Below are 27,079 nucleotides of genomic sequence, written 5' to 3' on the forward strand. Positions count from 1 at the left end.
TGATTTATATTCATCTATCTATCCTACATCATTTCATCTTGATCCCATCTTATCTCATCCCATCTCATCCCATCTCATCCCATCTCATCCCATCTCATTCTATCTCATCTAATCCTATCTCATCTCATCTCATCCCATCTCATCCCATCTCATTCTATCTCATCTAATCCTATCTCATCTCATCTCATTCTATCTCATCTCATCTCATCCCATCTCATCTCATCTCATCCTTTCTCATCCCATCTCATCCCATCTCATCTACTCATCTCATCTAATCTCATCTACTCATCTCATCTACTCATCCCATCTCATCTCATCTACTCATCTCATCTACTCATCTCATCTACTCATCTCATCTACTCATCTCATCTCATCTCATCTCATCTCATCTCATCTACTCATCTCATCTACTCATCTCATCTCATCTCATCCTTTCTCATCCCATCTCATCCCATCTCATCTACTCATCTCATCTACTCATCTCATCTCATCTCATCTACTCATCTCATCTACTCATCTCATCTACTCATCTCATCCCAACCCATCCCATCCCATCCCATCCTATCTCATCTCATCTCATCCCATCTCATCTCATCCCATCCCACCTCATCTCATCTCATCTCATCCCATCTCATCTCATCCAATCCCATCTCATCCCATCTCATCTCATCTCATCCCATCTCATCCCATCCCATCCCATCCCATCTCATCTCATCCCATCTCATCTCATCTCATCCCATCTCATCCCATCTCATCTAATCCTATTTCATCCCATCTATTCCTTACATGCAATCCATCCATTCATCAATATCTTATTACACAGCTGTACATGTTTTTAAGGTTGTTTTTTAAAGTTGCCGGAGCACAAAGAAACAGACGATAAACAATAGGAGATAAGCGATTGCAAGATCTAAGAATAGCTAGAATGACTCGTGTTTTTTTATTATACTGATCAAGAATCCATTTGTTGTTTGTAGTTGACTATTTGAAATGTCTCGATGATTCGTGTTTAGATGCATGCCCATAATTTCTTTGAGTCTTGGGATGTTTATCGCCTATCTTCTTTGGTTCTGACAACCTTTTTTAAAAGGTGTACAGCTATCTCATAAAAGCTTGAAGGCGGGAACGGCGATAAGCGATAGGAGAGGTCAGTTAAAAACCAAGGAATAGTTGGGAAGACAGGTGTTTTTAGCATTATTCTTGTCAATAACAGAGGTTATTGTTTGAAATTTTTAGTGCCCACAATTCCTTTAGGTCGTAAATCTGCCAATCACCGATCGCCATGTGCCCCTTCAACCATACTTGAAATAACTGTGACCTGTACCTATCCTTCTCGCGCCTAAATGGCACATGTGGCCTTCACAGCACGACGTCCCCTTATTGCTCAGCTTCTGGTTTCTGTAAACCTTTTTTTATGGGAAGCCCTCAGCCCAAAATATATGTATACATATGATGAATGTTTTTAGACTTGGATTACGATAAATTAATAAATAGTTCAGTTCCAAAGATGTGGAACAAACTTCCTCTTGATTTAAGAATCGAGAGCAGTTTGGAAATTTTTAAAAACTGAAGAAACTCAAAACTTTTCTTTTCAAAATGCAGTAGACATTTTTTTTTCTCATTGTAAATAGCGCTTTTGAGCTAAACGGATTAAGCGCTTCATAAATTAGGTGATGATGATGATGATGTTGATGATATATTCTCATCACAACATGTGTTCTCTTCGATACCATGGGGAAAAAAACACTTAGTTTATCGAGTGATCATCTAAACTGACAACCTTTTCTCTTTATCTTACAATACCTCATAATGGACCTCTTTGGCTCTGACGTAATGTTTTCCCATTACAGACCACGTATCATTCCCTAGAGTATCATTTCTTTGTTTAACGGATGCGCATGAGAAGACACATGAATATAAATACCAGGTGATCTCGCCTCCAAGCGCGCAAAGGATTATTTCATAATATCTCACGGTATTCAAAATGGCGGCTGAAGACCAATCGAGACAACACACAGTTCGATTATTTTTATTGCATTTACGCTAATTTTTTAATAATTTTAACTGCTGATAGGGCAAGAGGAAGCTTTTCTGGTACATGTAACATAGAATATTTAAATGTAAAGTCATATTTCAGGAAGTATTTTAAAAAGGTTAACTCGAAATACGACTCCATTTTGAAGCCACCATGGAACTTTTAGCGATGCAACAAAAATTCATCTGATTGGTTAATAGTAACCGGAAGCGAGCGCGAGATCACCTGGTACGACTCAAACAAAGATTCTTACTCTCAAGATTATGACAAGTGGTATAAAATGGAAAAACATCACGCCCGAGATAAAGAGGTCTATATATGCTAAAAATAGCCCCATTTAATGCACTGATCGATGAGTACATATTAGTAATGTAAAACAAAACGACACATTCTACAGGGTCGGATAGAATCGGCATTGTCTCTAGTCAACGGTGATTTTGTCTCTCTAATTTTAAAACAACGTAAGAACTGAGACAAGTTGTCTCGTTACTCAAGGTAGAAGCGGCAAACGAATCGTTAACGGGCGGCAAACGACGTTTGATCGAGGACGACAATCTTTCTGTATTATAACACTTAAAGGCGAAGGAAAAGGATTTGCCTGATTGCTTTGCCCAAGAAATCAGATAAGGTCTTATCGGTGCTTTCAAATGACGCCGGATAAAAGCAACATTGTTTCTTTTACAATCAGATTACTGGGAAAGAAGTAGAGCCTTTATGGATTACGTGTGATTTATACAAACATTTGTCAAAGAAAACAAGATGAATGATAAGAGTTGACGCGACCGAGGTGGAGTGTGGGTAGCATACTATGGGTGCTATTTTAACCGAGAAAAACGAACGAACGAACAACAAAACAAAACAAAACAAAAACGAAAAGAAATTCTAAGAAAATAACAAAAAAATTGGTTTTTAGTAGAACCAAAACACTTTTTCCTGATTGCTCTACAAGATTATAGAGCGACGCTTTGCCGCTTCTATTCTATTAAAGTCATGATTCTATTTCATGTTCAAAAATAGGTTGTCGGAAGCAAACGAAAAGAGACTTGTTACTAAGTCTTTGTGCGTCATAATATCATCCCTGCTCAGGCGGCTGCGCCTTTACATAAACATCTATTGGAAAATCACATATTGAAATAATGCCGGTTTACGAAGAACTCCTCTGACGTTCCGCTGGCTTAATGTATGTCATGCTGTTATGATCCCGAGCCTACAAATCCTCTGGTCAGCATATCTCTTGATGCTGACCAATAGAAAGGCAGGCTCATTGGACGAGATGAACAGTTTCACAGTGACGTTATTTCAGCCTTAAATTGATTGCGGAAATCGAGAACAATTGATTCTCTTAATCAAACTCCTATGAGCTATGTATAGCTTGGTGTATATTAACATTTGTCAAATCGAACGCTATCAATCTTATCGTCGATTTCAATTTAACTCCATCTCAGCACCTTGATATTAAAAACTGAAAAATGTCTACCTTAGCTACACACGAAAAGTAATATAGTTTTCAGAGATTTTAAACAAATAGAAAAAGGCCTTTGAGAACTGAATAAAAATAACGAAAGCAAACTTCCCAAAGCTTTATATTTTCCAAGCTAAGCTATTGCCTACTGAATATCCTTTCTAACATTTCTTTCTAGCTTCTCATTTCTATTTGTTGTCTTTATATTCTCTGTCCATTTTCTTTCTTTTTTTCTTTCTTTGTCTGTTCTAAGCGGGAAATTGGTTCTTAAAAGAAGTTGTTTTATTCTACTTGATTCGTTTGAACAAAACTAGCCATTCAATAGAATAACAAGGAAAACAAAGGGACGGTGTATCATGGCGGGTTAACTGAAACGGAACATCCAAATAACAAACCCACAAATAAAGTTCATTATTATAAAGTGTAAAGTGTTAGAACAGACTGCCTATTCTGCATTTTTCTCAGTAAAAGAACACAATAATAAATCCAAACGCCGAGGTTTTCTAAGGATTACTGTCCCACTAGCTATCAAATATAAGTAGAAATATCTTAATATGAAGTTCACAAGAAAAATTTATTACAGCAAAAAAAAGCTGTAGAGAGAAAAAAATTTTTTTTTACAACTATCAAAAAAAAAAAAAAAATCGTTCTTGTTAATAAATTCCCTTTTTTAAATGCAAATAAGTTCTCGAGGCTATAAATCATTTACAATTACGACTGGTATATTTTATAAACTCGCAGACCAAGCTCCTCATGTTAGCTCGGTACATACTGAATTTCGCCTATTGCAGAGCAGTAAAATTATATTTCAAGCAATCTTATTTGTTTTTCTTGTATTCGAAATCTTCCACATCTACAGGCTATTGAAATACTCGTATCCACTCACCAACATCAACATCTCACCATATGGCTGTACATTTACTTTATCCTAGTGAGATAAAGCCCTTGCGCTTGCGCAGTAGAGGTCCTACGTTTTAATAACTTTGCGTAGAATGCAATTGGTGCTTAGAAAGAAAGCAAGGCAATCCTAGAGAGACATGTGCCGTTTTTTTAGAAAACTCTCCCCACATTCAGTAGCCATCTGTCTGAGTATAAAAGCTAGGTTCACTGGTGATTTTCTTCATACTTACAGGGCACTGAAGTCACTGTGATCAAGAAGGCAGTGCTTCCAGATCGAGGCTCCTATTGCACTTCAGGAGCTGTAACTCTGCGTGCTCCCTAAGTATAGGGTGCACGGTGTACAATTTTTGGTAGTAGGGTTGACCTGCGTACGCGCTTGTCTACCCGTCCAACAAAACAAAATCAATTCTGTTCTAACCTGAAGACTCAATTCCTTTCTACTTGAGAGGAGAGTGATAAGTGCTATTCATAGGCTTCATTTATTGCTATTTCAGGCTCTGCTTGGTGGTTGAACGAAAATAATATTACACTGAAATAATCATTTAAAAAGTCAAAGATTTTCATATGATTGTTCCTAGCTGTAACGACTACACATTTGTGCAAGTAATACAGACAAAGGGGGCCGATGCTGAAAGATGCTGACGAAACAACCTATATGGTATGTGACTATTGAACTAGTTTTCTTATAGGATAAAAGGTCAAGAATCATATTAAAAAAGCCTTCTGCATGGACTGATCAAAGTCAGGGCACTGCTATCCGGCTAGTTATCCAGGAATCTGTTTGTACTACTATATATCGATCGTAACACTCAAAATGACAACTTATTTCAGTTTATCAAACTTATTAATAAAAGCATCAATATTTATCAGGGTTGACGATCTAACTCTCATAACCAAGTAGATTATAACACTTCTCAGTACGGAGGGGATATCAAAGAATCGAGAGTTCTCACAATAAGTATGTCATGTTGTAAACTAATGAACTCGGTGAATTTTAACATTACACGGCGTTATATCCTTCACTTTTATTTCACTAGTTAACTGATCTTCTTGCGTCGTAGTAAAAGGAATTCGTAATTTCTTTCTGTTTCTTTTTCTCTTTCTTTCTTTTTTTTTTTTTTTTTTTTTTTTTTTTTTCTTTTCTATTTCTTCCTTCCTTCCTTTCTTTCTTCCTTCCTTCCTTTCTTTTTCTATTTCTTTCTTTCTTTCTTCCTTTCTTTTTCTATTTCTTTCTTTCTTTCTTTCTTTCTTCCTTCCTTCCTTTCTTTCTTCCTTCCTTCCTTTCTTTCTTCCTTCCTTTCTTTCTTTCTTTCAGTTTTTTTCAATAAGACTGAATATTTGAATAAGTAAAAGTAAGAGAGATACCAAGGTTAAATTGCATGTAGCTGTCGCATCCAAAAAAGTCATTCCATATCAGTCATATGAACTCTACTGCAAGATTTACCAAAAGATAAAGACAATTTTGAGTTTGTTTATGTAACAATAACAAGCAATTGGCCAGATGTTCTTGTAAATGCTTTATCCTCTGATTAACGGCATTGATCTGTTTCGTTAACCATTCTTAAAACCTAAATATAACATATGAGAATAACTAAAGAATAGAACAACTTGTTCTAACACGATTGAATTGTTCGTTTTTTAAAACAGAAGTAATGGCAAAGACGAGGAATCTTGACATGAGAGTTGTTTACACATTTTAAAGTTATTTTGGAAAAAAAATTAAACAAATTAGCATAGAATTGATTGGATTTCTGAGAATATTCATGAATATTGTGGAATTGACTACTTTATTATGATCTTACAAGAAAAAAATGAAATAATAGTCCAATAAATACAGATAGCCATAGATAGATTTATTGATTCACCTTAAATAATCTATCTGGCCTGTTTTTCATAACATAAAAACAGGTAGTCTAACAAAGATAAAGAGAGATAAGCAAGCAACGGCTTCGTTGCTCTACCCCGAGACTAAAACAAATTCAGCATCTTCTGCTCTCATTCTAGACCAATCTTGAGTGGTAAAAACAAGTCTTTTTCTAAATAGTTACAAGTTATATATTCGATTCGTTATTAGGAGGGGTTGACAAGCGTTAATGCAGGTCTACCCCGAGACTATCAAAAATTCAGCATCCGCTGCGCTCATTCGAGACCAAGCGCAAGGTACATTGGACCTAGTGCTAGTCCACGTCACCTCGAGAACTACGCCTTCGTGATCACGTGTGTTCTGATGCTCTGTAAGTTTCGCTTTTTAGAATCCTAATGATTCATTAGTACTTTAGACGTCCTCTATTCATTATGGGATGCTACCTCCGATTTATGAGGAATTCCCTCTGTTTGTTGACTAAATCTTGGTTCCGGTCAACTTTCGCACATGCGTACGATAGACAAAATATCCTAAAATTTGGCATCACAGATACTGCATATAACACATACAACGAGGACTAGTTTTATTCTGCAACAAGTGCTTGTAAATAAACTGAATAAGTCCGCATTATTATAGAAACCTCTCTTAAAGGACTTTTTTATGAAATTATAGGTAATCTGTTTTGAAGGTGATACTAAAAGATATCCTATTCAATTAGCTCTGTCTTTTTTACTTCTAGTCAGTATATAGCCATGCAGGTTATGATGTGTGTTCTGATAAAAAAAGAACCGACTTACAGCTATTTCGTGGCGCTAAAAATTCTTTTTTTTTCAATATATATTGACGATGATTTTTCCCCACATCTGTATTGATAATAAGGTGGCTCGAAGCGGTTGGTCATCAGTCTTGGATTTTCTCACATCATCAGAATAAACGTAATTATGACCTTCTGCTTGCAATTGTCAATTGGGATTCATTTAAGTAAAAAGCTTTTCAAAATCTCCGAAAACGGACAACACGAATAGCATTTTTCTAGCAATATCTCGACGGAATCCTCGATGAAGTAAAGGCGAAGCAGGCCGACTCCAATGTAAGACTTAACGTATGACAAAAAATGATAATAATTTCGAGTGAAGCCATTCATAAAGAAGAGCAAAGAAAAAGCAAATAGAAAGACAAAAGATCAATAATTTATTCAATAAAAGTTGGCCTTTCTTTGTGTCTCTTGCCGAGAGGATACGGAGCTAATAATAACCAGCATTGACCAGCTGCTTAAAGTCATCTCTCCAGCACAGAATGAAATTCGCTTCAGTACTAGTTCACTAATTCTTGCTACTCCACTTATTCTGATTTTTTAAGTGAATTACTTTGTCTTATTTTCTTACCACAGTTAACACTAGATAGACAGTAGAATAAGCTGTTCAAATATGGATGTTTATATTGAATCGTTAGTATCCATAGATCTTGTGAGGTTGAAAGGGTACTTGACAAGAAGGACAATTGTCCCAGTGTGTCAGACTCTGTGGAGGACAGTCAAGATATAGTGATATCAAGAAAACTACACATGCAATCAAAGCTTACACCGTTACCAAGTTACCGAGGGGAAAGCACATACAACCGAATAAAAGGTTTTTTGATGGGAACTGAAAGTTAAACCGAGTCCAAATTAGATATCTAAATTGAGCTCATGTTAGTCACAATATTTTTTTTCATTACCGAATCCCGTTAGACACGACATTCTAATTAACGCTGTATGCTGACGAAATTGTTGATTGGCTTGCGAGTCACCATGGTGTAAATTATTTTCTAAAAAATAAAAAATATTTTTTCTTTCTTCCTTTCTTCCTTTCTTCCTTCCTTCCTTTCTTTCTTTCTCTTTTTTTTATTTTTATTTTTTTTATTTTTTTCCTTCCTTTCTTTCTTTGCTCAACACAAGCATAACCCGATCAGTAGCTTTCCACTTGTTCATAACGTTTTCTCACCAACAAACATTCCGCGTTTGCGCATGTATCAGTTCTTTTTCTGGTGAATCTCAGTGTTTCAGCTCCTACATGGACCAACGTTACGATACGAGCTTAATGAACAAAGAATCACTCACTAAATCGCTGGTCGGGGTCGAAATTTCCGGCGTAGCCGTAAATGCTTCGCGCTGCCATACTGCGCTTCAGCACAGGGTCTGGAGGTATGGTCCTAGTTTAATCAAGTTAAAACAACATTTTCTTTTCAATACATCTAATGATTCTGATTCCCATCGAATAACTGAAGCTATTTCAGTAATAACTTATCTATATCAATTCCATAAGCAGCATTTTTATATCAAAGTGTTGATAGTTAAAGTACAAACAGTAGTCTTATTCATGTGTCATAAGGCTTGCTTCGAATAATTAAACACAATAGTCCCCATCATGTGCCCACACCCATAATATAGCTTGGGCTGCCTGTGGTTAGATGTCAGAAAAATTAAATCCCTTTGCTCTCGGGAATTGAATTATTTCTCATGTAAAACGATTGTATTGTTCCTGACATTTAATTTGGTTGCCGTGCTGTGATGGTGCAAAGCCTCTATACAACATGGCTTACGACCTATCAGTGTGTCTGGGATCCCTGTGTACACTCTGTTCAAGAGCCTGGGCATTACTCCGCCTGCTTGGCAACACTAGTGCTTCACAGATGGAGGGCTTTAGTTTTTCTGTGACAACAAGCTTCCCTAGCCCCACTAGGTGGGCGGATTTCTGGTCAGGCCGGGTAAATTTCTTCTAGATAGATTATTGCTACGGTTCAATCTACCAATTCAACACCACCATAAAGTAGATGTCGTATGGCTGTGAAACGATAAGGCACACTTCACGGTCACGGTACAGAACTGATAACATCCTTTCAACTAATCATAGCGCGTGAAGTCATTGCTCGACCAATCAGAATGTCCCAACACGATTGCGTAGCTGTTACGGCACGGTACTAGGAGATATTACAGCCATTGGATTTTTAATCCAAGGAGTCAGTTCTCGAACGTTTTAGTTTAGAGTTGCCTGTAAACACCTGGCTTTCATAGACGCCATCTTTGTTGAAAATAACAAAAAAATTTCATTAATATTCTTTAGTATATCAACCAATATGGCCGCAAATCTTTTGGCCGCAGAAGATTGAGAACTGTAGACTCAAAACAAGGGCCAATTGTCAAGGTCATTGACTTGAAGAATGAATTGTGCAAGAGACGATGATTTCTTACTTCAAAGAAGAACACAGAGCGATAAAACTTACAACACTTTTACGCCAGTTTTCCTAATTCAGCCAAGATAACTGACCTCATCATATTTGCAGTTTGAAGCGTACCGGTACGACTCATTGACGTTATTGTACTGAATGCAAATTACTCTTTCAATTATTCAGTCATTCATTTACAATAGTATCAAACTGGCCCGAGATTCTAGCATCTTTTGACAGGCGCGCGTCGTGCTTAATAATTGATCAAGACCACTAAAGATCCAACGACAATAGCTTGGTTTACAGCAATAATTATTCAAAAATTGGTTTTCCTTAAATGCGCAAAAAAAATCAAGATGGAAGATGTCTCTATCAGACCTGATCAATTAGAAATCTCATAACTTTCTAACCATCAACTGACCTAACAGTTTGCGCGTGTCACATGAAGGTTGATAAAGATGTTTGTATTGCTTGTTAATCTATAGGAATGCGCCTATTGTTACTTTAGTATAAAGAATTCTACGTGGCTTGATAAGAGAATGCCTTAATCAAGCCCTTGATTGGATGACGTTCCGATACTATAGGCATAAAAAACATTCCTATTATTCTTTCTCAGTTTGTGACTGTAATTATTGGTATAAGTAAAGACGCGCAGATCGGTCAACTTCATACTAACAATGTGCAGGAATACCGTGATCAAGAAGGCGGTGTTCCCAGTTCTAGCTACCCTATCACTGCACTATGATTGGGTAGAGGACTGTGTGTATCCGTTAATCGGGTGCGCGAGCACACAATTTTTTGTAAGGTGGACCTGCGTTCGCGCTTGTCCGCCGTCTTAAAATCAAAAAAAAAAAAAAAAAACTAAAAGAAATATCATAAAACTATTCAAATATTTCATACTCGTTGGAAGTACTCACGTTGATACAACATATTTACTACATTCAGAGCAATAGACAAAGTTCAACTAGTGAACTTTACAAATGGATCGAGATCATCAATGACGAGCTAAGAACAAAGAATCGCGCCAATAGTTACCAGCATCGTAAGACAAGATTATAGGAATCTCTTCTATCCATTTTTTTACTTTCATTACAATGTGTTGAATAATTAGAACATGACGAGTTATCGGCTAGCTTCCACACTTCACAATTCTTAAGTTGCGGTGTCGATATGAAAAGAAACTAGTTCGAAAAAACTGGACTTAAATTTTGTCAGAACACTAAATTTTGGTCCCAAAGTAACTGAAGGCATAGCACGTTAATATACAACACTATTCATGTTTATGTCAGCAGTGTAACTGCACAGGTGTGTTAGAAAGCTTCAAAGATTTGATTCAGTATGGTAGCTTAGGTTAATGAACAGATTTTCTGTCTTACTAATCGATGTTAGCATATACCGATCTATCAAGCAGATAGACTTTTTTTGCTACCGACTTAAACAAAGTTTGCTTTTCCAACGATAACATCTTGCCGACACTATCTCATAAATTAATCATTAAATTCTGGCTGTAAAAATACTTTCTTGTCATTCTCTTCTCAATAACTAAGTGAACCTACTTTTTAAGATTGGTACTAAAGTTTTTGGTTTGATTTGGACCAAATTCTAGAGGTTTCCTAGCTCGCAAATCAAAATCTAAGTTAGAAACCTCTGATAAAGGATTGACAAAACTGCCGACCGAAAGGGGAAACGTTTGCTGTTTCTCAAGCTGTTTAACCTTGATGTTATATTCGGCCTGCAACACAGATATACATCATGATAACTGAGATTTAAGCCTACAAATATAAACCTACAACTTTTAGATTGAATGTTGGTCGGTCTTTGACATGTTTAGGCAGGTTAAATAATCGTGTAAGGCAAACAGCTTCGCCATCAAACAACAAATATCCCAAACTTTGAATAAGTTATCTTCGAAGAAAACAAAAATCTTTATGGTATTTATATTTTAAGAATAGATTTAATATTTTGTACTAACAATCAGATGGTGCGTAGGAAGAGTCCAAATAACGTATTCACTGAAATTAAGGTGCAATACTAAGATGATGTGCAAGTCACAGTGAGTAGATCCTGAACAGTCTGTGAATGATCATCCTAATGATTTACAAACCAAAATCAACAGAGTTATCTAATACGTAATCTCGGAACAAGAACGAAAGCTCTAGAGGACATACAGAACTTTCTTTCGCGGTGTGCTTGAAGTTTTTCAGAATTTACTGAAAGAGCTACTTCTATTTTCGCACAGAAAAAAAATCAATCGCTGAATTATGTATGTCATATGTATTGGTCTAAAATAACAACTTGTAGAGACTTGGCCATCGGTTCTTGGTGACTTGTCCTCAACGAATGTATAGCTCTATCTAACAACCGCTTATAGCGTTCTTCCCTCGGTATAATCATTTGTGTTTGCATTCAGAAAACAGGTGTTTCTACAGAGTGTTGATTCTAGCAGCCGGGGTCTTCGCTTTAATCTAAATGAAATCTTTTGTTATCAAGACAGGTGAACTTGTTGAAATTATTCAATATCCAAGGACGCGTTAGTCAGGGGCAAACTATGAATATATTTAATTCAGTGATAGGTTTAGAGTAGCCAATTCAGAAAAACTTGTGTTAATTGTGAATTATTAAGGTTGAAAGGACGCCGCCCAAGGGTCATTTAAAGAAATAGTATAAAGAGAGTCTTTTAGGAGCCAAAACCAGGGCGGTTTTGCAGCCAAACAGCCTCTTTTTGATTAAAATATTGAATACTTTTTCCCAAGCTTAAAATATGATTCACAGTACTATTTGTATGAACTGAAATACCGAATCATTTTGCAAAATTATATTGACATTAGATTTCTGATACCTCATAGTCTATTCACCAAACAGTATTTTGTATTTATAGAGCTGTCTTGTTCTATTGATATACTTGTGATTTTCTATTGCTACGTATATTCAGTGTGTGTCAAATACGTCTTATTTCTTCCAATAAGTGCGACAATTTTTTAAATAAAACTAGGATAAAAGTAGTGTCAAAGATTCTCGAAAAAACACTATTCAAGTTTCTAACTCCATTCCTTTTGGATTTTAGTTGGAACATTACTTCTAAAAAATCAAAACTGACAAAATATTGAAAGTTACTTCGCTTTTACAAGTAAGGCACGAGATAGCATAAATTGTATGCGTCCCCGAATAGAATAAAAAAAACTCCATCATGTATTGCGATCCGCATTTCTCTACCTCCTTGACAACCGTTGTCAAGCGAGAAACGTGTTACGATAAGAAACGTCTTAAACTTATTTTCAGCTAAAATTTGAAACTTTTGCTTGTATGCTTGTCTGTTCATTTGTTCTTCTGTCTGTCTGTCTGTCTGTCCGTCTCTGTGTTTTTTCCAATAATGGGAAAATTTTATATACATATTTTTTTGCAAAATTTTAACATTGAACTGCTAGTTATGGATATTGAAATATGGATTAATGAATAAAATATGCAATTTCGCAGTAAAAAATATTCCTTGATCCGACGATCCACTTTACCGAAGTCCAGTCCATTCCGGCCATGCTCGGTTCCAAATTTTCCAAAATAAAAAACCTCTCAAAATTCAGAATCTAGAAGCATAATTCAAATTTTAGGGAAAGGGCATGTATTTAGTTCACATTAAGGTTATCTATACTTTTTCAAAAGCTGAAAATTCGAATTTTTCGGGGGTAGGGGAGGGAGGTCATAATCAAGTCAATCAGCGTCCAGTTTCATAACTCACTCCATACGATTCCATATTTTCTAAAATACATGAGTCTTTAGAAACAATTTTTTTAGAGTTTCAACATCTTTTAACTGTATGAACAAGCTTATTATACTTCCTTAAAACACGATATTCCGTCGTGGACCGAAGAGAACACTCAATGGCCTTGATGGTCGTTGACTCGAAAGTTCTAACTACGGTACTTCAACAACAACACACACTTACTCTTGTTCCATCTTGGTATTTATGTATTATTTTTTTAAATTATGATTTTATAATCTGTAATTCTTGTCTAAGTTCTCATAAATTAATAAATATGTGTGAATAACTAAAAGTGCAAAGTACTGACGCATGGAAGTCTCAAAAGTACTAAAGTGTTTGGCTGTTGGTGGATGATCAGACAAGAAGAGAGGCAATCATATCTGGACTAACTTACTGTTTATATCTAATTTTTATGACTATAAGTTTGGCATCATATTATTTATCTGCATTATATTATTAATCTACATGCTTATCCAATCTTGAAAGAATTTTTAAATCCCAAAAATTTCTCTGTTGCCAAAGTTTTTTCAAATTGGATGACTGCAGCATTTCCTTATACCAATATGACGGACTTTAAAACGACGCTTTTGGTGTGACATTCATTAACATCATTACAGTTTTTTTCTTCTTTACACTTGAAGCCTTCAATTTTTTATCGATACCCTGAGCAACCTGATAAAAGACAAATATAAAAGTCAAGGTACGGCTAATTCACAGATGGAATTGCTATTTAGCTGGTTGGGTTTTGAGGAAAAGGAAAACCGTAGAAGCTGGAGAAAGAAACTCTAGAATCAAAGGAGAGGATTAACAAACTCTATTCACATGTGAAGGCGAGTCATGGGAAAAGTGAATCTGAGAGCACAGAGGTGAGAGGAGAGAGGAGAGTGCACTACCACTACGCCTTACTTGAGATAAAAGCAAAGTAATCTAAAGCTGAGAAAAACATTAAAACAAGCAAATACATTTTTGTATTAATGGCGTCAGTGTGTAAATGAAACACCAATGTATTAATAATCCTGTCAATGTGTTTACGCTGTTTGAACCTTAAAACGATCATAGCTGTAAAACATGTAGGTGAGGATTCTCTGGTGCGAGGAAATATTTAGGAACGACTTTAATGGAATTTGACGCCCTTTATCTTTTCGGAACTGAGTACGAATCTAAGTGCTAAAATCTTACGAGAAATGATATAAAAGTGTTTTCCATCTTCCTCATCATCCATACATCTCTCGAGAATCGACTTTAGTACACAACTGAGTATTTCTCAAAAGAGGAAAAACCAAGGCAAAGCCAAGTCATCATGGCAAATACTTCAAAATGGCTTGCTTGCTTTCTAATTGTATCTTTGGTCTCTTACAATTGTGCTTTCAAAGAGCTTATGCCTCGGTCTTTGGAGAGGAGTCGAAAGGATGATGTTGAAGGGTCAGAAGCTTTGTTGAAGCGAGGCTGTATTGGTTGGGCCAGACATAAAAGAAAATGCTCGCGCGGAAGAAAGAGAGATGATAAAACACCTTTTAACGATCAGGTAATCAGAGATTCGTTGAATATTTTGGTGCTAAATTACACGATAATAAAACCTACTGGTTAACCTTAATGAATGAAGCTAATTTCTTTTTGACTATTGAGAATAAATGTACGAGTTCATCTTGCTCTAAATAGCAATGAAAATTGGAGTTTACACCATACTTTGTCATGGAGATATTTTCTCTCTTTACTAGATAGGGTTTTAATATAATTTCTTGTTCTCTAGAGAGACGTTTATGAAGACAAAATGGAAAGACCTGAAGAAGTGCTCAGCCTGGACAAGTGAGGATGGAATGAAGTTCTCATCATGAAACTAAGGTTGTTCTAACGCATGGCGAAATTCTACTCTTTACTGACCGATTGACTCATCACCAGCTTTCGTATTGAATACCTTAATTGAACCTTACAAACAAGTCGCTCATGTTTAAAACTAATGTCAGTTTGAATAAGATTTAGTGTATGTATTCATGATGCTTAGCTTGGTTAAATGACAGCGTTAATCTCTTAGTATTAGCCATTAGTCAATTAACACTTGTATTTTACTACTAATATGGAAAAAAATTAAACATTACTTAATAAATGAAAAAAAAACGGCTTGTTGGATGATGTCCAATGCTAACGTTATACCAATAACTATACATTGACAGGTATGATTATGATGCAGCAAACGCGGTAAGGTCATACACCGTTCTCATAAGTGCACGAAAACGATGTCAACCAGTCATTAGTTTACAACAGAAGATATAAAAGCACATAAAATGCGTTTATAGAAGGAAAGTAAAGAAAAGTATAGAAATTGACTTTTTGTTTTGACCTGGATTCGCGCTATCCACCTTTATTTTGTATGAGCAGCCTTGCTCTGGGTGGCCTCGTTTTGGTGCGCTTGTCAGCCTTTATGAGAACGGTGTATTTTTTTTAGCAATTTATTCCTAATAGTTTTCCAAAAAGTAAAAGCCTGAACTTAAATCTAAATATCTAAGATATCTTTCACTTTTGAATTTTTTTTGATTTTTTTTTTTTTTTTTTTTTTGACACTTACCGGATCGTTATTGCTCGTACGTTTTAACAACGCCTCTGCACTGGATTTGAAATGTCGCTGGAAACATTTTTGAAGCTTTCTTTTTAAATAAACCTAGTAATGAAAAGAGCATTCCTAATAAGAAACATGAAAGCTTTACTAATGAAATATAACTTTCATTTGATTAAATTTTCTATGAATCATCATTACATCCTGATCTAAATAAGAATGAGGTTATATTGAAGGTTACACAGGACGCCTGTCAAGTTGGTATCAGTATTATGCTCACTCCTATAACCTTCCAATCATACTAATTAAAACCATGCCATGACATATAATCATGACGGTATTGTTATAATTACAAAACTCAACCAATTTACTATTTAACTTTCCGGCAGATGTCGGTCAGATATAAATGTTAAGATCACAATCCCATATCCTATTAGGTAATCCATGCATTGTTTGAAGCCTTCAAACTCCATTGCAGGACTATTTCCCACTTGGTTCCTCTGCGGGCAATGAAATAAAAAATATTTGTTTGCTGAAACAAAATTTGTGGTTCATGAAAAATAAAGATGGCAGTAATTGATATTAACTGCTATTTTTATTATAGATGGTTCAAAAGAGAGTCCTACTGATAAAGTTCATGTCTCACCTGAATTAATGCAAAATGTATAATCATGGGGACAGTGCAACAAAACATGGTATATGCACCATATTTTGCACTGTGCCCCATGCTGTCATGCCGTCCATCACCTGCTAGTACAACACCACTGCCCATGGACTTTATGTTGTCAAGCATCTTCTTCTGGTAGCTTTTCCAGTACATATGTATTGCAGGGAACAGCTTGGTCTGCAAATAAAATACAAAATCCATATAATGCTATTTCTTCTCCATCTTCGATCAGAAGATGCATTTGTTTGTTTATCTTAACTGATTGTACCATTATCATTATAAACTACCTATGACAAACATAGTACAATATATAATACCAACACTCACTCTTTGATGTTTAAAGAACGTAGTCATCGACACACAACCAAGACCCATGTGTGCAAAGATTTTTGATATTTTGGAGATTGATCCCCCAGCCAAAAGGATTGCCATGCAAAGGAGAAAGTTCCCTGCTGGTACACCCCAACCTGGTATCACTGGTTGACTGTGCCAGACATTTTCCCTCTTTAGACACTTTGGGTTGCTGCAGGCAGTTTTTATTACAACTTCTGTCCCAACTTGGCTCACTTCTACCAGGGGGTTATCACTTTTGCAACAGTGACAAAACTTGAACAGCAATAACAGCTGGGACAGAAAAACAATGAACTTTGGCTCTGATCGCAGATTGGTGTCATTCAATTGAACCCTGAAATAAGTATATGTGATATGTGTTAAAAATATTAAATGGGTATATTAGCAGTATCATGAAGTGCAGCTACATTATGTTGTACATGGCATTAGTAAACATGAACATTATAAAGTAGAGAGGGGAAAAACACACCTGTGAGCTGAATTTTCTATATCATCCTCAGATTCATTTGCTGACTCCTCTGACTGTGTTTCATAGCTGTCATCTGGTTCTTCTTCTGTTACTTCCTCCTCGCTTTGGTCATCACTGTCGTAATCCCACTCTGAATCAGTTACACTTTCTTCTTGAGGAACTGAGTCACCCACTGTCTGAGTTGCCTTGTTTTTCGTTTTGTTATTCTTAAGGCCTGATAATAATAATATTTATAAAGATTTCAAGTATTAGGTTCACAAATACATATTAGTATAATATATCCTTCTAGGAACCCTAAGAATGTTTGTCACTTATAAAATCACACATACTTATAAGGACTAGCTACATTACTTACGTCTTGTAAGCCTTCTGCATTCAAGCTTCCTTTTCCTCAGGTGTGATCTCAGGGATATTACTTGGTTTCTCAGCAGTCTCCTTTCTTTTTGCCATTTGGCTTCACCAGTCGTAGGGTCTCTAGTACTCGATGTCTCCTCCGTTTCCATGAAATCGACATTTTCGTCCTCCCTGTTCTCGGCACTCTGGTGAAAGAAAATCGATAGTCGATTGAGCTACACTGTATTATGTAAACAATCATCCTTACTCTACCATAAACAATGACTCGTGTTCAAAACATATGAGTAATAAAGCCCATAAGACTAAGTTGTAATAATAATCACCGTAATATCTTCAGTATTAGAGACAGGAGCAACTTCTAAAACCTCTTCTCTTTGTGCCACAGGCAAGAGCATAGGCTCAGGCTCGCTGACTGGTTCAGTTGTACCAGGGTCTTCGACAGTGGCGTCATCATGATGATCTTGATGTGCAGTACTACTGGGGACGCTTTTAGAAGCAGCAGTCGACACGGTGGCATTTTTTAATGATTCTCTTAAAGTCTATCACGAAAAATACACTTTATTAGTTTCATAAGAAGGTTGCAGTAAATGTTTTAGCTGAGTTTTTTACCTTTCTTCGATTGCGATATGTTTGCTGTTTCTTTGGCGAGTCTAGTTGACCAGCATGTAGCGTGGGGTAAACATTCACTCCAAAACTGTCTCGTTTCAGTCGAGGGATGGCCGGTTTTCCCAAGGTAGCAAGAGTTGTAAATCTTCGCTCAAATGATTCTACTCTAAAATGCACAGAACATATGCACGAGTTCCTTGTAGGCTCCCACTTTGCACGCTTCACCTTTACAAACTTTATCCATCTAGTCCTTCGCTTCTTGGCCTCGGGTCTTTCATCATTAAAATACGGAATACTATGAAGGGCAATCCCTTCAGGAATATTTGGAACGTTGCTACATCCCCAAACTACACATTTGTTGGGCATTTTAGCGTTTGGAAATAAAACGTATTTAAGAAATTTGATAAAAGCAAGCGAATAGTCTAGAAAAATCTGTATAGAATCTGTGGTAATCTTTGGTTGTGTTGGCCTGTGGTGACGTCACACACCGCTCGCCCCAATCTCCTCTGTAATTACGGCCATGGTTCACTTACTTCGGCTAAAATGGTCAATTTTTCAATCTTTGACAGAGCACCAAAAATTCCCGTTTTGATGGATCTAAAAAATTTTTCCACAAATCTGCTTTTTGTGCCTTAAAGTTTTACTCCAGATCAGAAAAAAATAGGGTGTAGGTGCACTTTAAAGGGTGATAGAATGTGATTGGCATCGCACAATGAAAGCACCAGTTAGAATATAAAAACACTGAAGGTAGAACAACTCTTCATACATCGCAACAACACAGAAAATAAGCACTCAACTAAAACACAAAATGTTCAGTAGGAAACTCTTGGTCTTGTTTCTGTTTTCATTGATTGCTATCAATCTTGCTGTAAGTTTTCGGCCGATCGTGGAAGATATAAATGAAAAGATAACAGAAAAGGAAAATGATCGTAGATCGCCAGCCTGTGTGATGGGCGTACGGTACCGAACTCGAATGTGTAAGAATGGCAAAAGAAACAAACTTTTGAGAAAATTGGTAAGATAGAAAAATAGTTTTATGTGATCCAAAGAAACCCACTCACACGACATTCATTCCAAATCTGAATTGTTTTGATCTTTCTACTCCCAATTTGTGAGATTATTTGTTGTTAACTCGACCTTTTACAATTTGCAATGGTACCTTGGGTCCAGTGTTACTATTTCTCGGGCATTTTGTTCAGTAATTGTTGTTCTTCCCTCGACTTTTTTCAACTGTTAGTCGGCTATTTTTGTGCCAGAAAAGAAAAAACATTCGTAGTTCAAGAACTAAACACTGCAGGGGTTTTCAGGGATGAAAAACACCATTTGTTATAAAGACTTTTTAAAATGGAGGAGATCTTTTTCCATTTAAACAGCCATCACTAAAAAGGCATTGAGCAATCTTTAATCAGAAAAAATTTAGAACCGAAAGTCATGATCTGGTATAAATAGTCTCACAACTTAAAGGTACAAAGAAAATTTAGTTTGAAACCAAAAGGTCGTGAATATATTTTTCAGAGGTGTAATCAAAATATTGTTTCATCAAAATATTCTTTCAAATGTATAAGTAATTAGCCATGAATATTTCAGATCTCTCAAATATGCACATGTTTTCTTCCCTAGATAATGAAGTAAGAAAAGATTGGAACTGCTGATATATCATGGAACTTTATGCTGGACTGAGTCACCGAAAAGTCATCCCATATTTAAAACAAAGGCTTAAATTTTTCCCAAATATTTTTTCTGACAAGAGATATTTCAAGAAAGTAACTTGATAAAGTTTAGCGGAATAAACAATATATTATAAATGCAAACGTTGAAGAACGAATAGAATAAGTCAACATTAAAGTAAATATAAAGTACCTATTATTAACTATGTATTTTTAGAAAAGTTGAAGGAAATAAATCATAGAGTAAAGTAGATATACAGTACAGTAATAAAAATATATTCAGCATTATTCAGTTAATATAGTCATGTCAATATCACGAAAATAAAGGAAAGAAAGACAAGGAGAATATCATACACCATTCGTTGATATTTCATTGTCGGCACAAAAACAATGTGGCTAAAGCATCCAAATACTGTTATGCATCATCAGCACCACCACCACCATCATTACCATCACAACTATCATCTTCATCATGCATCATCACCACCATCATGATCACCTTCAGCATCATCATGTATCATCCCCATCATCATCATGCATCATCATCACCTTCAGCACCATCATGTATTATCTCCGGCATCATTATCATCATCATCATCATGCATCATCATCACCTTCAGCATCATCATGTATCATCACCTGATCCAGGAAGCGTATGATACTGAGAAGACTAACGATAGATTATAACAACTAACAACAACTATTATCGCAACTAACCCAAGGACTGACCTATAACACCAAAGGGGCTCCATAATGTTGAATAAAACACATCTGTACTCGATCAACAATGTCTTCACACGCTGACTGCCAGTCACTGTTTTCGGTCTTCTTGATGCACCTAAAAAAACATGAAAAATTATCATTATTGCCCTGACTTAGATCAGCCCAGAGGTTGTTTCAGGGTTCAATCTGTGAGTTAGCCATGCCCTGACGTAGATCAGCCCAGAGGTTGTTTCAGGGTTCGATCTGTGAGTTAGCCATGCCCTGACGTAGATCAGCCCAGAGGTTGTTTCAGGGTTCTATCTGTGAGTTAACCATGCCCTGACTTAGATCAGCCCAGAGGAAGTTTCAGGGTTCGTTCTGTGAGTTAGCCGTGCCATGACTTATATAGACATGCCTTGGCTTTGTCACCGCCCAGAAGTCGTTTCAGGTTTTGATAAAAATTGGCTGTTTCATCTGCAACGACTAGATAGGTTTCTATCAATATACGTCATTTCTGGTCTCGTGTGGATTTTTTAGCAGCCGAATGGCATCTTTTTTAGCCATGTACATAAAGTGTTGAGCATAGTAAGATATTTTATTACCCAAAGAAGAACGTTTCTAAAATTTCTTCGCCCAAAACATGACTGCGTGAAACCCTCTACACCATAGCCTGTTTTACCGTTGTTACCTGATTAAGAACTTGATAAGGAGATGCAGTAGTTCCATGTTCTTTTTCATAATCAGGTCTAACAAGTAACTGCTCACGACTTCAACATCTTCTTTAATAGGAGCTGCAGCAAGAAGAAAGGTTGATAATCAACTTCATAAACCAAGTTATCTGTGAGCTGCGTCAAAGACAATAATATATCCAAGATAAAGGTTTGCAACATATCAAACTTTTATTTTAATAAAAAAATGAGAAAAGGCCACCTAAACTTTCGGTCGCCTGTTGTGGATACTAGCACAAACACAAGAGGAATTTCAAGTGTCCCAGCAACTCCTCGTTACCCACCCCACTCCACCCCCTCCTCCCTTCTTCTCCCCTCGACCCCGTCCTCCCTCCTTCTTCCCCTCCACCCCTCCTCCCTTCTTCTCCCCCTCCACCCCCTCCTCCCTTCTTCTCCCCACTCCATCCCCCTCCTCTCCCCTACCCCGTCCGAAGTAAGACGTCAAGGCTTCCATTGAACAAGATTAGCCAGTTCATCCAGCCATGTATGTCCTCACCCTCTGTGCTTGCCCATTCCTTGATGACACTTTTGACTCCTGACAAGGTTACTTCTCCACCAAGACGAGGAGGGCTTGATTCACTTGTCTGTGGAGATTTCTGTAGCGATCGGTTATCTTCCTTTTAACAAATAAATTATGAATTTAAATATATTTTCCTTGTTTTATGAAGGTGACACTTAAGACCCAGGGGTTAACAAACTTGTGGTGCTCATTCCATGATGAAATTACAATTTAAAAGTTGGGTGTTTTTTTGAAGGAAGGAAAAGTGGAGAACATGAAAAAGATCCTCGAAGCACTTATCGTGTCTAAAAAACTGCTCTGGGCCAAGATATATAAAATAGAAAAACTATGCATGGAAAAAGTAGTGAGAATAGAAAATTAAACTTACTGTAACGACTGGCTCTTTAGCTGTCTTCTCTTTATCTTTACTATAATGCTTTTCGATTTTCAACCTCATATCTTTAGGTAATGCATTAAGTGCGCTAACATCTAGCTGAGAAAAGGAAGGCAGACAAAGATCCTCGTCAAAAGTCTGGACACTTTCAACCTCTCTTTTGGCCGAGGACGTGGATCGAGGTTGAGGAGTAAACCTTGGTAATGGGGGAAATATCTGGGAATCCATTTCAAGTGCTTCATAGTTAATTATTGATTCCCTTCTCGTTGGCGATGAACAATCGCCATGACGTTCCTTTACATAACAAAACGAGTTCGGGGGAGATTCTGAAGAACTGTTCAAAATGCCACTTAGTAAGCCACTATCTTCGTCGTGTTTCAAGCTCGTAACAATTTTATTTTCATTCTCCTTTTCCCTCGACTGACATTCAAAACGATTATTGTCCGTTGAAGTGATTGTCTGCGCATAGTCATGTAAGGTACGAGCAGCACCACCAGAATGTGTCAATTTGCTCACTTGGATACCCAATCCCCTGACATCTGACGATGAAACTCTAAGTTGACGGAAAAGAGACTGGCACTTCTTGAATATCAACCTTGAGTCATCAGTAGGGACTTGTAGACCTGCAGACCGTGCAATATTGTCACATATACCATGACCCATGAACTTGAGTGGTTCTTGGGCTCCCTGACGTCGAACCTTGAGCTAAGATACAAGAATCATCATTAGCGTATCGCATTTTGAGGATCCAAAATGTGCAGAAGTGATTATCTTTGGCTGGATGATCATAATAGTGCAGCTTTTCTGAGTTAATGAGCGTATTGCATTCGGTAGCAAAAGATGGTACAATTCAAGTTTACCTCCCTTCGTAAAAATCAAGATGTGAGTTGAGTGTTGTATTTATAGTATGTTGTAAATATAATATGTAGTGTGGTAGTGCATTAGGAGCGAAAAGGGGCTTTTTTCCAAAACCCTGAAAATGCAAATTCAATGAAACGCTTTTTCTCAGGGTTCTATAGTTTAATAACTATATTTTTTAGAGTCAGATTTTCCATTCTTTGCGAATGTACTCCCATTCACTTTTCACTTTCAGTTTTCCTTTTGCCCCTCATGCAATGGGAAACATGATCATTGACAGCCCTCGACAGGGGAGAGGATGGGAGCCGCATGGGGGTGAGGGGAGGGGGGCAAAATGCAACCCAAATGGAACAACATCGAGTGATCAAATATACAATATTACCTTTAGGGTGATGGAGCGACCCTTCACACCACACTCTTTCAACCTTTTCTGTACTTCTCGAGATAGTTCATCAATAAAATGCTCCGCTTCTGATTCCTACCCATCAGAATGAATAATACATTAATCAATCAATCTTGTTTCTAGAGGATAACACTTGACAGTAATTCAACTGATAAACTCGTGGTCCCCTGTTAACGTCTCTACTTAATTAGGGACGGGACCGCCATTAACGTGATCATCCGAGCCACGTGAAGGTCTAACCATTTGCAGACGTTATTACAAAGGCAGCACCTTCTCCTCAGTTATTTTAAGACCCTGAGTGTTGGTCCGGCCGAGATTTGAACCACAAATAATTCATGATTAACACAAAATCTAAACAAGTAGAAAAAATTGATTCTTCAAGTAACACATCAGTGAAGGAGAACATACTTTTGTAAACCGCATTCCATAGTTTATTTCAGCGGAAACTGATTTCCTCTCTCTTTCCACCCTTATAGGCCGATCGTCTTCTCCCCGACAGAAACCATAAAGTGTAAATCCTGTTTTTTCTCCAAAAGTTTGCTGCAGGAATTGAAGGCTGCATTTTTGAAGATCTGCGCAAGAATCTATACCCAGGGACTTCAACTTGTGACCTTGTGCTCGGCCAATGCCTGGAAGATCTGTGACCTTTTGACTACCTGTGGGAGAAAGATAGAAAAGATAGCAGCTGAAACAATCTACACAGTCTACTGTTATTAAACTACTGCAGCCCTTGATATTCGTGAAGTACTTTTTGAACAAGCGTAAAACGGATCAGTACGATATCAATCAGTCAAGCCAATCACTGCTCAATATAACTGCTTATCCAATTAGAATTGATGAACACGCTTATACAAGATTTCAGCATTGCATATTGTAATCCAGGGTTCAGCACTTACCTACAAACTCTAACACATCATCTTCTGCAGATAAGTAGAATTGTCCATTAGGTTTTGCAATTCTAGTGCACATCCTTGCCAGCAACACATTGTTACCAATACCAACAGACACATTACAACCTGTCTTTCCTTTTATCTCATTGCGCATCTTCTGAGCAAGAGCAAGTGGCGTAGTTTGATCTGTGGAATACAAAATGAATGAGAAACGAAATTATTTGGGACAGTTTAATACCTGTAGGGCAAACTCACGTTACGGAGTGGAGTGCCGTTATTGTAACTTTGAAGTGTACAAGCATTCTCATTGGATGAAAAGTGGTCTCACAAGCTGCGATTGGTTCAAAGAATGTGACATTGTACAGTATCTTTTTACACTCATACTCTATAATTTTACGTACCATCCAAACTATGTGTCACATCAAGGTATGCCTCATCACAACTCACGGCTTCAATATCATGCGAATACTGAACCAGTGTTTCAAACATCTTTTTAGATACATCTCTGTAGTCTTGGAAGTTGTAAGGGATACAGATAATGTCAGGGCAGAGCCGGCGAGCAGCACCAAGGAACATACCATTGCGAACTCCAGCTTTTCTGGCTTCATAACTACAAGATGCTATTTCAGACATGGAGGTGAAAAACGAAGCTGACATTTCTTTTCCAGGAGATATTACCTCTGAAATAAAAATATAATATATAATTGATCTTATATCTGTGGATAAACAGTGTATTTTGCTCTTTATGAAGTTTTATCACAGCCGAGACAGGCAACATAAATCCCACACAGAGGTCTACAGGGAAATCCTTTCACGTGACGTTGACATCCTGTAGCACGTTTATTCTGTGCTGTCAAGACGAGGACTTTAAGAGAAATCAGTTCAAAACCTCATAGTTAAAAACGGTCTTGGTAAAAGTTCCAAAGTTTCTATTTATATCAAGGTGTGAGCGTAGCAAGGTCACAATTACAGAGGGGCAATGTACTATTTCCCAGACAAATCCATAGGAAACCCGCATGAATAATTAAGTTTTGGTGCTTAGAGCAAACTTTTGGATGGGCACGTGCCCCTCGTCCCCCCTCCCTATGCAAGTGTCAAGGTCAAAAGTATACAATCAGAGTTTAAAAAAGTTCAACAATCATATATCAGGCTTTACCTTTCCCAGTGTTAGTTTTCCCAGCATGACAAACTGCAACAGGTTTTCCCAGAAGACTTGGTTTGTTTCTTAGACCAACAGATACAAAGAAACAGTCCATATCAACATGCATAATAACCCTGCCGTAAGATGCTGGTCCAGGATTTTGATGAGGAACTATGCCCTTTCGTATTCTAGCCTTTATCAGATCACTAGTAAACTGTTTAAATTCTGCACTCCACGTTGAAAGATGATGCAGCCTAGAGTTACTATAAAACTCAGTCATAAAATTAGGCTCCCCTGCCTTAAGATGCCTAGTGTTTATTTCTTTGTCCATAACTGGTATTCCTGTATTATCCACATGTCGTTTTGCTTTTGTTGAAGCATCATCATCACCCTTATCATCATTAGCCATGGGAAGGTCCATTAGGATGGATGAATTGGCAAAATCCACAGACATATCTAATGGTGCATCAGAATCAAATTTTTGTTTATTTTCAGTGTTTGAAGGTTTTTCAGCATTTAATGTATCTACATTTATTGTAGGAATTTCAGAATCGATACAGCAGACAGTATTTTTCTTTTCCTTGGATGATGGATGCTGAACAGTTGATTGTACAGATTGATCAGCATTGGAAAAGTTCAGTCGTTTCTGCAAAGCCAGTCGACCACTGTACAACAGATATTGGTCTATCGGCAAACAACGCCCTTGTTCAATACTGTCAAGGATCCACTGGGGACGCACTATCTTCTTGTCTCTGAAATAATAAATAATAAATAATAAGAATGCCTCTCTGTTGGCTTGGAGTATGTTTTTCAGAAAAGTGGGAATTCTGACTTGCACCTTTAAATGCATGGGCCAAGTAAACACACACTTATCTTGGTGCTTAATTGCTACTCATGTATGACACTTAAATGAATCAGAATGTAAACACCACTTTCTCTCTTACACCTGAAGGGCAAAGACATGGGATTGATCTGGTGACTGCCAAACCTCTCTAATAGGTTAAATGGTTTTGCATTTCTGACCATGTGTTATTCTCTTGAAAATAAGATGCTTTCTTTAAGTCGAATCCATATTTATGTGTCTTCTCACTCATAGCCATTAAACAAAGAAAGGATACTCTAGGGAATAACATGTGGTCTGAAATGGGAAAACTACACCCAAGCTAAAGAGGTCAATGAGGGACAACATCAATAAATATACATGTACCATAGTTTTTAGGCAAAGCAAGAAGCATAAATACCTGATTTCAGTGATCTTGCTGTTGGGAAGATTAGTAGCAATGATGTGTGTAACAGACGACCGTGAAAAATACTGCTGAAACCTTCCTCCATGAAGAACAAATAGCTTTCTTAAGTCATCAGCTGGAGGAACTAACAGAACAAAATAAAATTAGCTACTAAGTAATACAGGGGCAGATCCAGGGGGTGTCCTGTAGTGCACCAGACATCCCCCTAATGCCATATTAACTCTTATGCTTTTTTGAAGCAATCATGCATAATATATCTCTGTATACATTTCTTCGTTTGGGACACCCTCCTAAAAAATTCCTGGATCCCCCCTGTAATATCATTGTGCT

General features: G+C 37.1%; 3 protein-coding genes, 1 long non-coding RNA gene and 2 other non-coding genes across 9 annotated transcripts in view; 4 read left to right on the top strand and 2 right to left on the bottom strand.

The window, feature by feature from the left end:
* LOC116302641 (translesion synthesis protein REV1) overlaps nt 1–27,079 on the bottom strand; it is a 41,202-nt gene that overhangs the window by 12,955 nt on the left and 1,168 nt on the right. For 2 of the 4 annotated variants that reach the window (XR_004197875.2, XM_031711982.2), the window contains exons 4-13: nt 26,744–26,873; nt 25,518–26,254; nt 24,763–25,041; nt 24,368–24,547; nt 23,880–24,127; nt 23,451–23,546; nt 22,205–22,915; nt 21,814–21,934; nt 21,278–21,380; nt 20,617–20,725 (exon numbers count right to left, since the gene is read on the bottom strand). Coding sequence is in view for 2 of the 4 variants with exons in the window: in XM_031711982.2 (XP_031567842.1) it covers nt 20,617–20,725; nt 21,278–21,380; nt 21,814–21,934; nt 22,205–22,915; nt 23,451–23,546; nt 23,880–24,127; nt 24,368–24,547; nt 24,763–25,041; nt 25,518–26,254; nt 26,744–26,873 (2,714 nt within the window). In the remaining 2 variants the exon portion in view is untranslated. Of the gene's footprint in view, nt 1–15,783; nt 15,879–20,616; nt 20,726–21,277; nt 21,381–21,740; nt 21,935–22,204; nt 22,916–23,450; nt 23,547–23,879; nt 24,128–24,367; nt 24,548–24,762; nt 25,042–25,517; nt 26,255–26,743; nt 26,874–27,079 lie in introns of those variants that run through there. The other 2 variants (XM_089029555.1, XR_004197876.2) reach the window with 2 other exon arrangements.
* LOC116302648 (uncharacterized) lies at nt 4,595–26,771 on the top strand. The gene is made up of 4 exons (XR_004197877.2): nt 4,595–5,055; nt 21,378–21,468; nt 22,282–23,092; nt 23,948–26,771. It is a non-coding gene; the product is annotated as an uncharacterized LOC116302648 (long non-coding RNA).
* On the top strand, nt 4,620–4,785 carry LOC116302661 (U1 spliceosomal RNA). The gene has a single exon (XR_004197879.1). It is a non-coding gene; the product is annotated as a U1 spliceosomal RNA (small nuclear RNA).
* Nucleotides 10,134–10,297, top strand: LOC116302660 (U1 spliceosomal RNA). Its single transcript, XR_004197878.1, has one exon. It is a non-coding gene; the product is annotated as a U1 spliceosomal RNA (small nuclear RNA).
* Nucleotides 13,863–15,294, top strand: LOC148911268 (uncharacterized). Its single transcript, XM_089029560.1, has 2 exons — nt 13,863–14,747; nt 14,973–15,294. Exons 1-2 carry the CDS (start codon nt 14,523–14,525, stop codon nt 15,030–15,032), a joined length of 285 nt encoding a protein of 94 aa, XP_088885686.1. The 5' UTR covers nt 13,863–14,522; the 3' UTR covers nt 15,033–15,294.
* LOC148911269 (uncharacterized) lies at nt 16,148–19,531 on the bottom strand. The gene is made up of 7 exons (XM_089029875.1): nt 18,224–19,531; nt 17,938–18,153; nt 17,616–17,799; nt 17,261–17,474; nt 16,768–17,125; nt 16,420–16,617; nt 16,148–16,273 (listed from the first exon to the last, which is right to left on the bottom strand). Exons 1-7 carry the CDS (start codon nt 18,584–18,586, stop codon nt 16,148–16,150), a joined length of 1,659 nt encoding a protein of 552 aa, XP_088886001.1. The 5' UTR covers nt 18,587–19,531.

This window comes from Actinia tenebrosa, unplaced genomic scaffold, assembly GCF_029948245.1.
Source record: "Actinia tenebrosa isolate PJP-AT-01 unplaced genomic scaffold, QUT_ActTen_1.0 PGA_scaffold14__42_contigs__length_11649687, whole genome shotgun sequence".
Lineage (NCBI taxonomy): Eukaryota > Metazoa > Cnidaria > Anthozoa > Actiniaria > Actiniidae > Actinia > Actinia tenebrosa.